We start from the raw sequence: 14,604 nt of genomic DNA on the forward strand, positions 1-14,604 counted from the left end.
AAATGGTGTAAAATAGACATATGTTTGAAAAATTGAAGTTTTTGCATTTTTGAGGTTTTTGAATAACGCGCCACGGGATTACACTGGCTGTTACGTAGGTGGGACGATTTGGTGCCACCTACCCTAGAGAGGTTAAAGTACTGGACAGCTTTGTGACATCAAATGAACTTTGGTGGTCAAGATGTGTTGGTATCTGTACTGATGACACAAAAGCCATGACAGGGAGACATAGTGGAGTGGTAAAGGGCGTACAAGCAGTTGCTCCCGGCGCCACTTGGGTACACTGCACCATCCACCGAGAGGCTGTTGCTGCTAAGAGAATGCCTGACAGCTTGAAAGACGTTTTGGGACACTACAGTGAAAATTGTTAACTTTGTTAAATCAAGGCCCCTGAACTTTTGGGTATTTTCTGCATTATGCAATGATATGGGCAGCGACCATGTAAAGCTTTTACAACATAACAACATGTGCTGGTTATCAAGGAGCAAAGTATTGACACGTTTTCTTTTTTTTTTTATTGAGAGACGAGCTTAAAGTTCTTTACTGACCATAATTTTTACTTGTCTGACCTCTTGCATGATGATGAGTTTCTCACACGACTGGCCTATCTGGGTGATGTTTTTTCTCACTTGAATGATCTGAATCTAGGATTACAGGGACTCACCTCAACTATATTCAATGTGCGGGACAAAATTGAGGCTATGATTAAGAAGTTGGAGCTCTTCTCTGTCTGCATTAACAAGGACAACACACGTCTTTCCATCATTGTATGATTTTTTGTGTGCAAATTAACTCAAGCTTATGGACAATGTCAAATGTGGTATAGTGAAGCACCTGAGTGCACCTGAGCACGCCATTACGCAGGTACATTCCCGAAAAGGATGGCACAAACAACTGGATTCGTTATCCCTTGCATGCCCTGCCTCCAGTCCACTTACCAATATCTGAACAAGAGAGCCTCATCGAAATTGCAACAAGGGGTTCTGTGAAAATATAATTTAAATCAGAAGCCACTGCCAGATTTCTGGATTGGGCTGCACTCAGAGTTTCCTGATGCCCTTTTCAACCACATACCTATGTGAGATTGGATTCTCGGCCATCACTAGCATGAAAACTAAATAGAGGCACAGACTGTGTGTGGAAAATTATTTAAAATTGAAACTCTCTCCAATACAACCCAACATTGCATCTCCAATACAACCCAACATTGCATCTCCAATACAACCCAACATTGCAGAGTTACAGTCGTATGAAAAAGTTTGGGCACCCCTCTGAGGCTGCATAATAATTTACTCTGTCGTCACAGAAAATGATCACAGTGGCATGCCATTCATTTTCTAATAAAAGCAGAGTACTGGGGTATTGTCCACACAAAGATTTTTAGTGTAGCAATATTAAGTTGTATGAAATTAAATCAGATGTGAAAAATAGGCTATGCAAAAATTTGGGCACCCTTGTCATTCTGTTGATTTGAATACCTGAACACACAATTGGTTTGGTGAGCTCATTAAGCCTTGAACTTCATAGACAAGTGCATCCAATCATGAGAAAAGGTATTTAAGGTGGCCAATTGCAAGTTGTTGTTCTCTTTGACTCTCCTCTGAAGAGTGGCAACATGGGGGCCTCAAAACAACTCTCAAATGACCTGAAAACAAAGATTGTTCAACATTATGGTTTAGAGGAAGGCTACAAAAAGCTATCGCAGAGATGTAAGCTGTCAGTGTCCACTGTGAGGAACATAGTGAGGAAATGGAAGACCACAGGCACAGTTCTTGTTAAGGCCAGAAGTGGCAGGCCAAGTCAAATATCGGAGAGGCAAAGGCGAAGGATGGTGAGAACGGTCAAAAACAGCCCACAGACCACCTCCAAAGACCTACAACATCATCTTGCTGCAGATGGTGTCACTGTGCATCGTTCAACAATTCAGCGCACTTTGCACAAGGAGAAGCTGTATGGGAGAGTGATGCGGAAGAAGCCTTTTCTGCACACACGCCACAAACAGAGTTGCTTGAGGTATGCAAACGCACATTTGGACAAGCCAGCTTCATTTTGGAATAAGGTGCTGTGGACTGATGAAACAAAGATTGAGTTATTTGGTCATAACAAGGGATGTTATGCATGGCGGCAAAAGAACACAGCGTTCCAAGAAAAACACTTGCTACCCACAGTAAAATTTGGTGGTGGTTCCATCATGCTGTGGGGCTGTGTGGCCAGTGCCGGTACTGGGAATCTTGTTAAAGTAGAGGGTCGCATGGATTCCACTCAATATCAGTAGATTCTTGGGAATAATGTTGAAGAATCAGTCACAAAGTTGAAGTTACGCCGGGGCTGGATATTTCAACAAGACAACAACCCAAAACACTGCTCAAAATATACCCGGGCATTTATGCAGAGGAACAAAGTACAATGTTCTGGAATGGCCATCGCAGTCCCCAGACCTGAATATCATTGAGAATCTGTGGGATGATTTGAAGCGGGCTGTCCATGCTCGGCAGCCATCAAACCTAACTGAACTGGAGATGTTTTGTTAGGAGGAATGGTCCAAAATACCTTCATCCAGAATCCAGACACTCAGAGGCTATAGGAAGCGTCTAGAGGCTGTTATTTTAGCAAAAGGAGGCTCTACTAAATATTGATGTGATTTTTCTATTGGGGTGCCCAAATTTATGCACCTGTCTAATTTTGTTTTGATGCATATTGCACATTCTCTGTTAATCCAATAAACCTCATTTCACTACTGAAATATTACTGTGTCCATCAGTTATTTGATAGATCAACATGAAGTTGCTGATCCAAACACCCAATTATTTATAAATGGAAATCATGGAAATTGTCAGGGGTGCCCAAACTTTTTCATACGACTGACTGTATGTGCATCCTTTCAAGCACACCCTTCTCATTAACCTGTGGTGAGTTATTCACAATTTTCAATTAATAAATAAGGTTCTATATGTAAGATGGTTAAATAAAAAGAGCAAAATTATTGATTATTATGATATTATTATTTGTGCCCTGGTCCTATAAGAGCTCTTTGTCACTTCCCACGAGCCGGGTTGTGACAAACTCACACTCATTCTTATGTTTAATAAATGTATCGTATTGTGTGTGGCAGACTTACAATGATGGCCAAAAAACAACATTTGAGAGTGCACTGACCCAGGTGCTAGAGGGCTGCTAGAGGCAGCTAGAGGTTGAATGTTTGAAGAGGTATAAAACGTTTGGAAACCACTGGCCTAGAGTATGCAATAGCCCCTTTTCCACTACAGAGCCAACTGGGCCTGTCGGTGCCAGGGATAACTTTTAACATGTCTGTAAAATTGAGTTGATAGCACCCATTAGTTGATACAGCACCATACCTTAGCTGTCAAATGAGCTCAGATATTCATTTGTCTTAATAAAATCCACTAAACAAATGTCCCCATGAAGGTGTGTTCAGTCCCCCTTTTGATGTATAAACAAGCTTTGTGTGTGTACATGTATGTGAATATGCAAATTAGGTTCTTAGTAAGCATGAATTCTTGCAAAGTCCCCAGTATGGAGGTTGGGGATTTGTGTTCAAGGTCCAATGAAGTCGTTTTTATCTTAATATTGAATCATTTCTGGGTAACAAAATGACCTTACTGTTATTGTTTTCAATAAAAATTGTCAAAAGTAAACAAAAATAGCTTATTAGCAAAGGGCAATTTCTCAAGCAAGAATTTTGCTAGGAGTGTCTGGAAGTGGTCTGAGTTGGGAGAGTGGGGAAAGGAAAACTGAACATTTGCTGTTATTGGCAGAGAGGTTTGGAACTCTTATTGGTCTATTAACACATTTCCTGCATGGTGATGTCATCATGGAGGTCAAAACCATCCCACACAACAGGCTGAAATGTTATTTTAGCTCTTACACTAAAAGGGCATTACCATCATATTCACAATATTATTCCAACCTTATAGTGTGGAAATATACTGTATATGAAACAAGAAAATCACATTTCACTGCACTGGGCCTTTAACAAACCATAGTTGAACATGCCTGATTTTTCCTCAACATTTCTGGGACTTCGGGAAAGTGGCATTCCCGCATGTCCTTGACATGTCCCCATCAAGTCTTTTTTACAAGTGTGTGTGTGTGTGTGTGTGTGTGTGTGTGTGTGTGTGCATGCGGTAGCAAGGTGGTTACCTGGCTCCCAGGTGTTTGGCTAGCTCTACCACGGACTCCCTCTCTGCCCCAGTAAACTGGCTGACTGAGAGGACACAGTCTCTGAGCGGGGAGCAGCCCTCTATCACTGGCACAGGGCTGAAAAGGGCATGGGAGCCCAGCTCTAACATACACTGCTGCTCCACACACATTGCCTACACAAAGACACAATAACACATTGATTAATGCTCACACAATATGGCTTAATGAAGACTCGCACACCTGGCCTAAAGAACCTATTAATACCACACCAGAAACAGACAACCAAAAACATGAAGCCATAATGTTCGTAAAAATCGCCTTTACCAGCCAGGTATCAGTGACCACCTCATCCACAGTGGCCTCCACCTCACAGCCAAACAGGGGCACCACAGCATAGTCAACCACCACCCGCGTGTGCCCCACCAGCACCTTCCCACAGTTCTCCGTCACCAGCATGGAATGCTGGGCCTCCACCTCAGCCCCGAAGCCCAACAGGAGGAAGCGTTTTCCCGCAAACAGGCCCGCCTCGCTGGCCTCCTGCAGGGTGGTGTCAGCACTGGCCCCATCCCCGTCTGCAGTAGTAGACTGGTCTGGGGCTGAGACCCAAGGCTCTGGCGCTGCAGCACTCTGCCTTCTGTGGCTGTTACCGTCAGCTGGAGGAGGCATCTCCACTGGGGTTGGAGGTGAAAAATGGCGTATAGAGAGAGGAAGTTACGAGGAGATTATGGTGGAATATGATACCTGGGGGTGCAGGTTCTGTGACTTTCAGTCAAGCTAACAATATGTAGTGTATGTCAACAAGAGAAATTGTACAGTGATGATACAACATTGGGCAATGTGAATATGTTAATATTCTTTGCAATTGGCTCTAAAACGCCAAAAGAACGCCAATGAGGCGGGAAATGAAGCGGGAAATGTGTGTTACGCGACTTTTGAGTTGTGGTCTTACTGCTACACTGAGTATACACAGAGGAGCTCCTCCCTTACCCACTCTCTGGTCATCATCCATGTACTGAGATAGCATGTCCTCCTTGGCCTTCCTGTGTCGGAGGGTAGCAGGGGGGGCGGCTGAGGAGGTGGAAGAGGGGTGGGAGGCGGAGGTGCGGGGGGCAGGCATGGCCATAGCTGCAGGGGCGGGAGGCAGACAGGCCAGGTGATGGTAGTCCCCCTCAGGGAGCAGGCTGCCTCTGGAGAAGCTGTCCAGCAGCCACTGCACCGTCACCACATGAGGCCTAGAGGAGATATCAGAAAGATGGGATCACACACGGGCACAAGTTAGTCTTCATAAATTATTTTCTAGGTTTACGGATTTCCTAACTACAGGGTTTGGGTCCAATATTGCATTTCTCCATCAATATAAGTACTTGAATGAATAACGGTTTAATGACAAAGCCTAATGACAATTTTTTTAACCGACTTTGAGAGTCTACTTGTAATGAAAAGCGCTATATAAAATAAATATATAATCATAATTATTAACCTAAGCGTAATACACTATGGATATGGCAATGGCTGTATGTGTCTAATAGCAGCCAGTGGTCTTGTAGGTGTGCTGTTGTGACAGCTGTATGGTTCTGACTGACCTGTGTGTGGCTTTGGCCAGGAAGGTTTTAGTGTCTTCGTCTTGGTCTCCCATGACCACGTGGGTGAGGTCCTCGCTGGGCTGATTTAAGAGCAGGCCCCCGGCTATGTTGACCAGCCGACGCAGCTTCTCCAGCCGCTTCCCTGGCAGCCCACACAGGTACAGCTACAGGGGAAGACGGGAAATTCAACTTGTGTTTTCTAAAACCCAAAGACGCTTCACAATAAGCAACCATAAGGAATAAGGAACCATAATGTATATGGCTCTTTATGTCATGTCTGTAAGTGAACTGAACTTCTGGTTAACACATTTCTATAAGAGCAATCATGTGTCTCTCTTGCAACTGAAGGCCTCAGTGAGGAAAGTAGCCTGTAGTAGAGTGGCTCAGAATAAATAGGTTATTTAAGATAATTATTGTATTGTCTAATAGAGAATTATAGCATCTATATCGAGTGGCTCATATTAAGATGAAGTGTTAAGAGGAACTTCTACTGACCTTGCAGCCGTCCAGGAGGTCGTCTGTGGGGCAGACTGTGATGTCCAGAGCATCAATGGGATCTGGAGTGTCCAGACGGCTGACCGTGGCATTGGTCATCGCCGTGTCATCCACGGTCATGCTGGTGTTCACAGAAATCTGACTCAACCCCAACAGAAACTCTGAAGGAAGACAACATCAACAACCTTGATATTTCAACCTGTGTGTCCTGATCGCGTCTGGTATGGGGGGACAAAAATCAACATGCGTGCGATGGCGGACGCACGCGCAGTCTGGTCAGCATGTAAGAGTCATGAACTTCTGAATTAACGCTGAAAACCGTAACAATAAACCTTGAGCCTGGCGCCTCACCCTCTTTCTTCTTGCTGGTGGGGATGGAGGTATAGAGGCTCTCATCCTGGCAGAAGCCCTTCTCGATGCTGTCAAACAGCCAGTGCAGAGATACACAGAAGACATTCCACTTCTGTGCATACTCGTACTTTTGACCTGCAAACACAGACATAGAGAAGGATAAGTGAAAGTGATGGAAACTGGGTGGCAATAAGGGAGATCCAGAAACTCTTTAAGACCTACATTTGTTACATGAAAGGGCATCAGAAGGACAGGGCTGAAGCATATTTTCATGAAAATGTAATAGACTGTCCTTAATTCTTTTTGCATTTTTGATGCATGGCTAAAGCTGGATATATCACTTCTTATTTCTTTTGTATTTGCGGTGTGCGCCGACCTAAGTTGACTGAAAACACATCCTCATTTACAGCAACGACCTGGGGAATAGTTAAGGCGGGGGGAGTGAATGAGCCAATTGGAAGCTGGGGATGATTAGGTGACCATGATGGTATGAGGGACAGATAACTAAGTTGGACAATAAAGGTATGTTAAGTTTGACCAACCAGAGGGCTTGCTGACAATGAGGTGGGTGCACTCGTTCATCTTGAGCTGTCCTGTGTAGCTGGCACCGTGCTGCTGGCAGAGCCTCTGTACCTCCTTACGCTCCACTGTGGAGAGGCCTGTGACACAGACGGTGCAGCCGCGGAGCACAGGGCACACATAGTCCTCTATAGGCAGGTCAGTGTGTCTGAACAGGCTGCGGGGGAAGGAGAGACAGGGATAGAGGGATGAAGAGATGGGTTTCATTCATGGCAGTTAACATGTCTAAAATACAAGTACAGCTTGCTACATGGAGCATCTACACAGAGTGTACAAAATATAAGGAACATGCTCTTTCCAGGACATACCAGGACCAGGTGAAAGCTATGATTCCTAATTGATGTCACCAGTTAAATCCACTTCAATCAGTGTAGAACTTCTGCACAGGCACACTAATAACAGAGTGAGAGCACCGTAATAACAGAAGTATAGGAATAGTTAAAACATGAAGCTATGATCCCTTATGGATGTTAAATCCACTTCAATCAGTGTTTATGAAGGGGAGGAAACGGGGTAAAGAATGATTTTTAATCATCGAGACAATTGAGACATGGATTGTGTATTCGTGCCATTCAGAGGGTGAGTGGGCAAGACAAAAGATTTAAGTGCCTTTGAATAGGGTATGGTAGTAGGAACCAGGCGCACTGGTTTGAGTGTGTCAAGAACTGCAATGCTGCAGCATGGATTCAACAAGGTGTCGAAAGCGTTCCACAAAGATGCTGGCCCATGTTGACTCCAATGCTTGGCTGAATTGGCTGAATGTCCTTTGGGTCGTTGATCATTCATAATACTATGGTGGGGAAAATGACAAACTATGTTATGAACATGCGCTGTATAAGCCTTAAACCTGTACATTTCCATCATGTAAGAAGCTAGTGTTTTTTCACTCTGATCTTTGCGTCACTTAGTGACGTGGCCAAAGACAAAGGGCCGTCTTTAAGAGTGAACATTTTTTTTTTTTTATATATTTTATTTTTGCATTTTCCAATTAAGAACATTCAAAACAAAAGTGAAAATATGTTAGACAACAAAGGACAAAGTGACAGTAACAGACTGTTTTGTTTTGTACACTTTGTACAAAATAATAAAACGCAGAACTACAGGATGTTTCTTAACATAACTCTTTATTAACTAGCTACAACTACATGTTAGCCTATCTCCAACCACGATCAACTGCCCATGACCTAACCGTCTGGGTGGTCTTAACCAATCACCGCACAGTATGATACGGCGGTAAAATGCATCCAATTATAATTCAGTATGTATTCACATATGAATATTACATCCCCCTTCTTTTAAACAAAATACAAATGTTTTACATATTCTAAGCTTTTCTTTTGGATACATGCTCTGTAGTTTGAACTCAAGGTAAGTAACCATTTATATTGCATAATACACCAACTGAATCAACATAGACTCTGAAACAATGATCCAACTTTTCAAACAAGGGATTCTCAGCAACTCAGCTTTCACTGTAGAAATGACATCTTAACATTTCAAACAAATACAATACCAAAGCATGTCAAGTGAACTTTCAATAACAAGTTTACAGTCTGGAACGCTTTTAGGGCAGCGATCCGCCTACACCCTTTGACATTTCACAGGTCGAGGACAGCTCTGGGCTTGACCTCTCTTCCTGACCTTGTGCGATATGATGTTGAGCATGCTTCTGTGTCAGTCAACAGCTCTTGTGGTGTTGCAGGTAAGTGTGGTGTATGTTGTGCTGTGTGTGTGTTTAGTCCATCACGTTCTCTTTCAGGGGAACAGTTCATCTCATCAGTGTGTTGTTCTTTTGTGTTCAGTAAGTGACGACGATTGCGGCGGTACACTGCTCCTTCTGCTGTGCGGACGTGATATGAACGTTCAGTGTCAGCTGGCTGGATGACGACTGCTGGTTTCCAGAGGCCATGCTCCTGGATTCTAACTGACTCTCCGTCGATCAGTGGTCTAGCTGACCTGTCGTAGTATCGCTTTTGTTGTTGTTGTCTCTGTGCACGTTTTTCATGCATTTCCTTGTAGCTGACAACCTCAGGTTGCAGCTGCTGGTTGGTGCTGGGAAGGGTTGAGCGAAGTCTGCGGCTCATCAACAGCTGGGCTGGTGATTTGAAGTTGTCAACTGGAGTGTTGCGGTATTCAAGGAGACTGAGGTAGGGGTCTCTCTTGTCTGCTTTTGCTTTGTCCATGAGTGATTTAGCAATCTGCACAGATTTTTCAGCAAGGCCATTACTTTGAGGGTAATGTGGGCTTGTGGTGACATGTGTGAACTCCCATGCTTTTGTGAAGGATTCAAACTCATTTGATTTGTAACAGGGCCCATTGTCAGATATTAAAGTCTCTACAATGCCATGCCTGGCAAAGGCTGCTTTCAGCTTGTGTATCACAGCTGCAGATGTGGTGCTGTGAAGCTTGTCGAGTTCGAAGTATCTGCTGTAGTAGTCCACTGTTACAATGTAGTCCTCGTTGTTCCAGGTGAACAGATCGGTTGCCACAACCTGCCAGGGTCGGTCTGGGATACAGTGAGGTAACATTGGCTCTTTGGTGTTTGAGGGGCGTCTTTCAAGACAGATGGTGCATCTACCAACAATGTCCTCTATTTGTTTGCACATTCCAGGCCAAAACAAAAAATGTCCCGTGCTCTCTGTTTGCACTTTTCCATGCCCATGTGTCCAGCATGGATCTTTGTCAAAATCTCTTCTCTGAGACTGGTAGGAATAATGATTTTCTCTCCTTTGAAAATGATTCCGTTGATCTGTGATAGTTCATCACGATGGTTCCAGAATTCTGAGACGCTCTGAGGGCATTTTCTCCTCTCCTCAGGCCATCCATCCTGTATGACTTTCCTCAGCTGTGTGAGTTGTGAGTCCTTGTCTGTTTCTGCTTGGATCTCCTTCAGTTTCGTGTCACTAACTGGTAAGTTGCTGTACACAGTGTGCACTTGCATGTCCATGCCCTCACTGAGGCTGCTGTCCTTGTAGGTAAGAAACTTCCTGGAGAGTGTGTCTGCGACAGGGATGTCTTTGCCTGGACGGTGAGTGATTGTGAAGTCGTATTTTTGTAGTTGAAGGATCATTCTCTGTAGCCTTGGCGGGGCTGCAGCTAGTGGTTTCCTCATGATTGACTCAAGGGGCTTGTGGTCGGATTCCACAATGACTTGTCGTCCATATACGTACTGATGGAAATGTTTACATCCGAACAGAATGGCATAGAGCTCCTTTTCGATTTGAGCGTAGTTGATTTCACAGTCTGTGAGAGATTTGGAAGCGTAGCCGATGGGCTTTCCTTCTTGCAGTAGCACTGCACCTAGTCCATACTTCGACGCGTCCACTTGGAGTCTGAGCTCTTTGTTGGGGTCGTAGTAGGCAAGGATTGGTCCTGGTTCTCTCGTGATCAAGTCTTTCACATTCTGGAAAGCAATGTCGTGTTGCTTGTCCCAAAGAAACTCACTGGACTGCTTTAGCAGTTGAAGCAGGGGTGCATTAGCATTGGAGAGGCTGGGTGCGAACTTGGCTAAGTAGTTGACCATGCCAAGCACTGTTTCCAGCTCTGCACGGTTCTTTGGTGGCTCCATTTCTTTTATGGCTGAGATCTTCTGTGGATCTGGCTTGATTCCATTCGCTGTGAGAAGATGTCCGAAGTAGCTGACCTCTGTAGCGCTGACTGTGCTCTTCTCGGGGTTGAGCCGGACTCCTCTCTCGCGGGACCTTTGCAGCATCGCGCGGAGGTTTCGGTCGTGCTCCTCTTTGGTTCGACCATAAACAAGGATGTCGTCCACAATTGCCACAACTCCGTCGAGGCCTTCATATACTTTGTCAATCTTTCGCTGAAACTCGTCTTGGGCTGAGATAATCCCAAAAGGCAGGCGACGGAAACTGTAGCGTCCAAACGGTGTGTTGAATGTTGTGAGCTTAGATGACTCTTCTGTGAGCTTGATAGCCCAGTAGCCTGATCTAGCGTCCATGACACTGAAGTAGTGTGCTCCCGCTAGCTTGTGCGTGATACCATCTAGCGTCGGTAAAGGGTAATGGGGCCGTTTGATAGCCTTGTTCAAGTCTCTTGGGTCGAGGCATACTCGGAGCTTGCCTGTGCGTGGTTTCTCCACCACCACTAACGCGTTTACCCAGTCAGTCGGTTCTGTAACCTTGGTGACTATGTCAGATTGCTCCATGCTCTCCAACTCTTTCTTCAGACGGGCACGGAGAGCAAGGGGAATCTTTCTCGGTGGGTAGACCACAGGGGTTGCGTCTGGGTCAAGGTGAATGGTACATTCTCCTGGGAATAATCCTATTCCTGTAAAGACATCAGCAAACTCCTCCAGTACATTTTCTGTCTCTACTGGTGCTGTTACTGATAAAACTAGCTTGATGAGGTCCATGTCTAAACATACTTTAAGACCTAGCACTGCAGGTGCTCTAGTGTCAACAACGTAAAAGTCCAACATCATGTCACTTTCCTTGTATTTGCATTTGAAAGTGCATATGCCTTTTACTGGGAGCTGTTCACCACCATAACCATTCAGTCTGCGCATGGTGGGCTGTAGCTCGCACTCAGATGTCAAGCTGCGGTACTTATTCAGAGGAATAATGTTTACTTGTGCACCAGTGTCTAGTTTGAACTTTAGTTTTGTGCCTTGTGTTCCTATCTCAATGTCAGCAAAGGCTTGCTCTGTCTCTGATATGTGACTTTTCTGTGTCACTGAATCAATAAACAGTTCATCATCATTTGACTCTTTGATTGACATTTCATCTTCACTCACTGTGTGTACTGTTTTTCCACGGTAAGCTCTGCACACTTTTGCAAAGTGATTCCATTTACCACATTTAGTACACTGTTTGCCTTTAGCTGGGCAATTTCCTTGTTCGCCATGCACTTTGTATCCACAATATCCACATGTTTTGGGGCGTTTTGAGTCTGTGTCGCTCTGTTTTGGAGTTATGTCTCTCTCCGTTCTGAAACGCTCTCTCTGGGCACCGGAGGTGTGCTTTGATGTCTGCCTGACTGCGTGCACTGCTTGTTCACGTGATGCGCTCGTGCTGCGGAGCGAAATGGTTTTCATCTGAGCCTGTGCTAGCTCGTGAGATCTGGCTATGTCGATAGCTTTGTCCAGCGTTAGCTCAGACCCAACATTCAAAAGTTTCTCTCTCACTCGCGGTGAGTGTATTCCAAATACAATACGGTCCCTGACCATCTCATCCTTGTTTGCATAATCACAGTCTTTCACAAGCAGACGCAGCTCAGTCACAAACTGGTCAAAAGACTCGCTAGCTCCCTGTACTTTCTCATGGAATTTGTACCTAGCGAAAATTGTATTAGTCTTCGGCACAACATATGCTTCAAAACGATCGTAGTATGTTTTCAGTACCTTTGATTCAGCCTCGGTAAGTGTCCATGTGTTGTAAATATCTCTCCCTTTTTCACCGATCCAGAGGAGCAGGTAGCTACATTTTTCCTCTTCTCCTCTTTCCTTCAGGGGACCCGTGAACATTAGCTCCACATGCTGTTTGTACTTACGCCATGCATCGGGTAAGTTTGTAGACTCCCAGTCCATTCGAGGTGAAGGAACTCCAGAAAAATCCATCTTTTAAGACCATTTACTCAGACACCATGTTTTGTTTTGTACACTTTGTACAAAATAATAAAACGCAGAACTACAGGATGTTTCTTAACATAACTCTTTATTAACTAGCTACAACTACATGTTAGCCTATCTCCAACCACGATCAACTGCCCATGACCTAACCGTCTGGGTGGTCTTAACCAATCACCGCACAGTATGATACGGCGGTAAAATGCATCCAATTATAATTCAGTATGTATTCACATATGAATATTACACAGACGAGCGTAATAAAAACATTTAAATTATATATACGGACATACATAATACATAAAAAACATACATGATACAAAAGTCATAATAAAGAGTAAAATAAAAAATAATAATAATGAGACATTGAATCATATGGTCACCTGCCGTAAGCTACATATTATACATTACGTGTGAAACATTATATAAGAATTATATAGAGATTCAATCAATGTGATGTGAGGGGAGATTCTCCATATAGTCAATAAAAGGTTGCCAAATTCTGTAAAATGTCTTTAACTTATTCCTCAAGCAGTAAGTGATTTTCTCCAGTGGGATACAACTATTAACTTCCGATAGCCACATTGCAACTGGCAGGAAGGAATCCGATTTCCATTTCAAGGCAATACATTTCTTGGCAATCGCTAGCAATATTTCTGTTAGCTTTATAGTATGACTTTGCCTAAGATTGGTGTTAGTATAGTTACCCAGTAGACAGACCTCCGGGTCTAAAGGGAAAGCAACCCCGTGGATTGAGGATATGGTATCGCATACCCCCTGCCAGAAACCGTGTAGTTTTGAACACTGCCAAGTGGAATGGAGGAATATTCCTTCATCTGAGCCACATCTAAAACATAGGGAGGAGATAACAGGGTTGAACTTGTGCAGTCTAGATGGGGTGATATAGAGCTGATGGAGGAAATTAAACTGGATCAGTCTGTATCTGGAGTTCAATGTGGATGTAACACCATCCCTGCATAGGTCACTCCATAGGCCCTCATCAAGATCAATACCCAGATATTTTTCCCATCTAAGTCGGGGTTTATCTAGCTCAGGCAGTGTTAGTACTGACATAAGAGCATCGTAAACACGGGAAATGGTCTTGAATAGTGGTTGGTCTGCATGGCAGAGTTGTTCAATAGGTGACATCTTAGGTAGATTCCATTGTCCCTTGAGAGTCACCCTGATAAAGTCTCGTAGTTGTAGGTAGCTAAAGAAGTCCCTGTTAGACAAGCGGTATTTCTGTTTCAGCTGTTCAAAAGACATAAGAACTCCCTCCTCATAACAGTGTTCCAGAAGAGTGATCCCCTTATCAGACCATGGTCTAAAGTTACTATTCTGGAAAAACATAGGAATCTATCTATTGTTACATAAAGGGGTTTTAGGGGAAAGAAATCCCTCTCGTCTGAATAGCTCATGCAGTTTGCACCATGCCAGGACAGAATGTATGATTATAGGGTTGTCTGTGATGGTTTTTATAGATTTTCTGTCCCATTTGTAAAACAATTCTGCCCCCGTGTCATCATTCACCTCAAGCTTTTCAATGTTCAACCATGAGGGAGAGGGACCATTGTCAAAGCTCTGAGCCAGAAACCTAGACTGTGCAGCCCAGTAGTACATTCTAAAATTGGGGAGGTTTAAGCCCCCTTGACCGTAATCCAGGGTCAGTTTGTCCAGGCTAACCCTCGGGGTTTTGCCATGCCAGACAAACCGTCTGGTCAGCTTGTTGAGAGAGGAAAAGAATGCTGCGGGCACAGGGATAGATTGAAACAAATATAGAAATCTGGGCAGGATATTCATTTTAATCACATTGATTCTACCCAGTAGAGTGAGAGGCAAGTCCATCCACTT

At 44.1% G+C, this 14,604-nt stretch overlaps 1 protein-coding gene across 5 annotated transcripts in view; it reads right to left on the reverse strand.

Annotated features, from left to right (window-relative positions):
• The window catches only part of LOC106578660 (DNA topoisomerase 2-binding protein 1-A), a 66,657-nt gene that overhangs the window by 31,722 nt on the left and 20,331 nt on the right, over positions 1 to 14,604 (reverse strand). For 4 of the 5 annotated variants that reach the window (XR_006760704.1, XM_045702211.1, XM_045702214.1 and 1 more), the window contains 7 exons: positions 7,133 to 7,326; positions 6,591 to 6,725; positions 6,240 to 6,400; positions 5,745 to 5,908; positions 5,149 to 5,393; positions 4,486 to 4,832; positions 4,162 to 4,334 (listed from right to left, as the gene is read on the reverse strand). Coding sequence is in view for 4 of the 5 variants with exons in the window: in XM_045702211.1 (XP_045558167.1) it covers positions 4,162 to 4,334; positions 4,486 to 4,832; positions 5,149 to 5,393; positions 5,745 to 5,908; positions 6,240 to 6,400; positions 6,591 to 6,725; positions 7,133 to 7,326 (1,419 nt within the window). In the remaining variant the exon portion in view is untranslated. Of the gene's footprint in view, positions 1 to 4,161; positions 4,335 to 4,485; positions 4,833 to 5,148; positions 5,394 to 5,744; positions 5,909 to 6,239; positions 6,401 to 6,590; positions 6,726 to 7,132; positions 7,327 to 13,460; positions 13,601 to 14,604 lie in introns of all 5 variants that reach the window. The other variant, XM_045702212.1, reaches the window with a different exon arrangement.

The sequence above is a fragment of the Salmo salar genome, chromosome ssa19 (assembly GCF_905237065.1).
Source record: "Salmo salar chromosome ssa19, Ssal_v3.1, whole genome shotgun sequence".
NCBI classification, from domain to species: domain Eukaryota; kingdom Metazoa; phylum Chordata; class Actinopteri; order Salmoniformes; family Salmonidae; genus Salmo; species Salmo salar.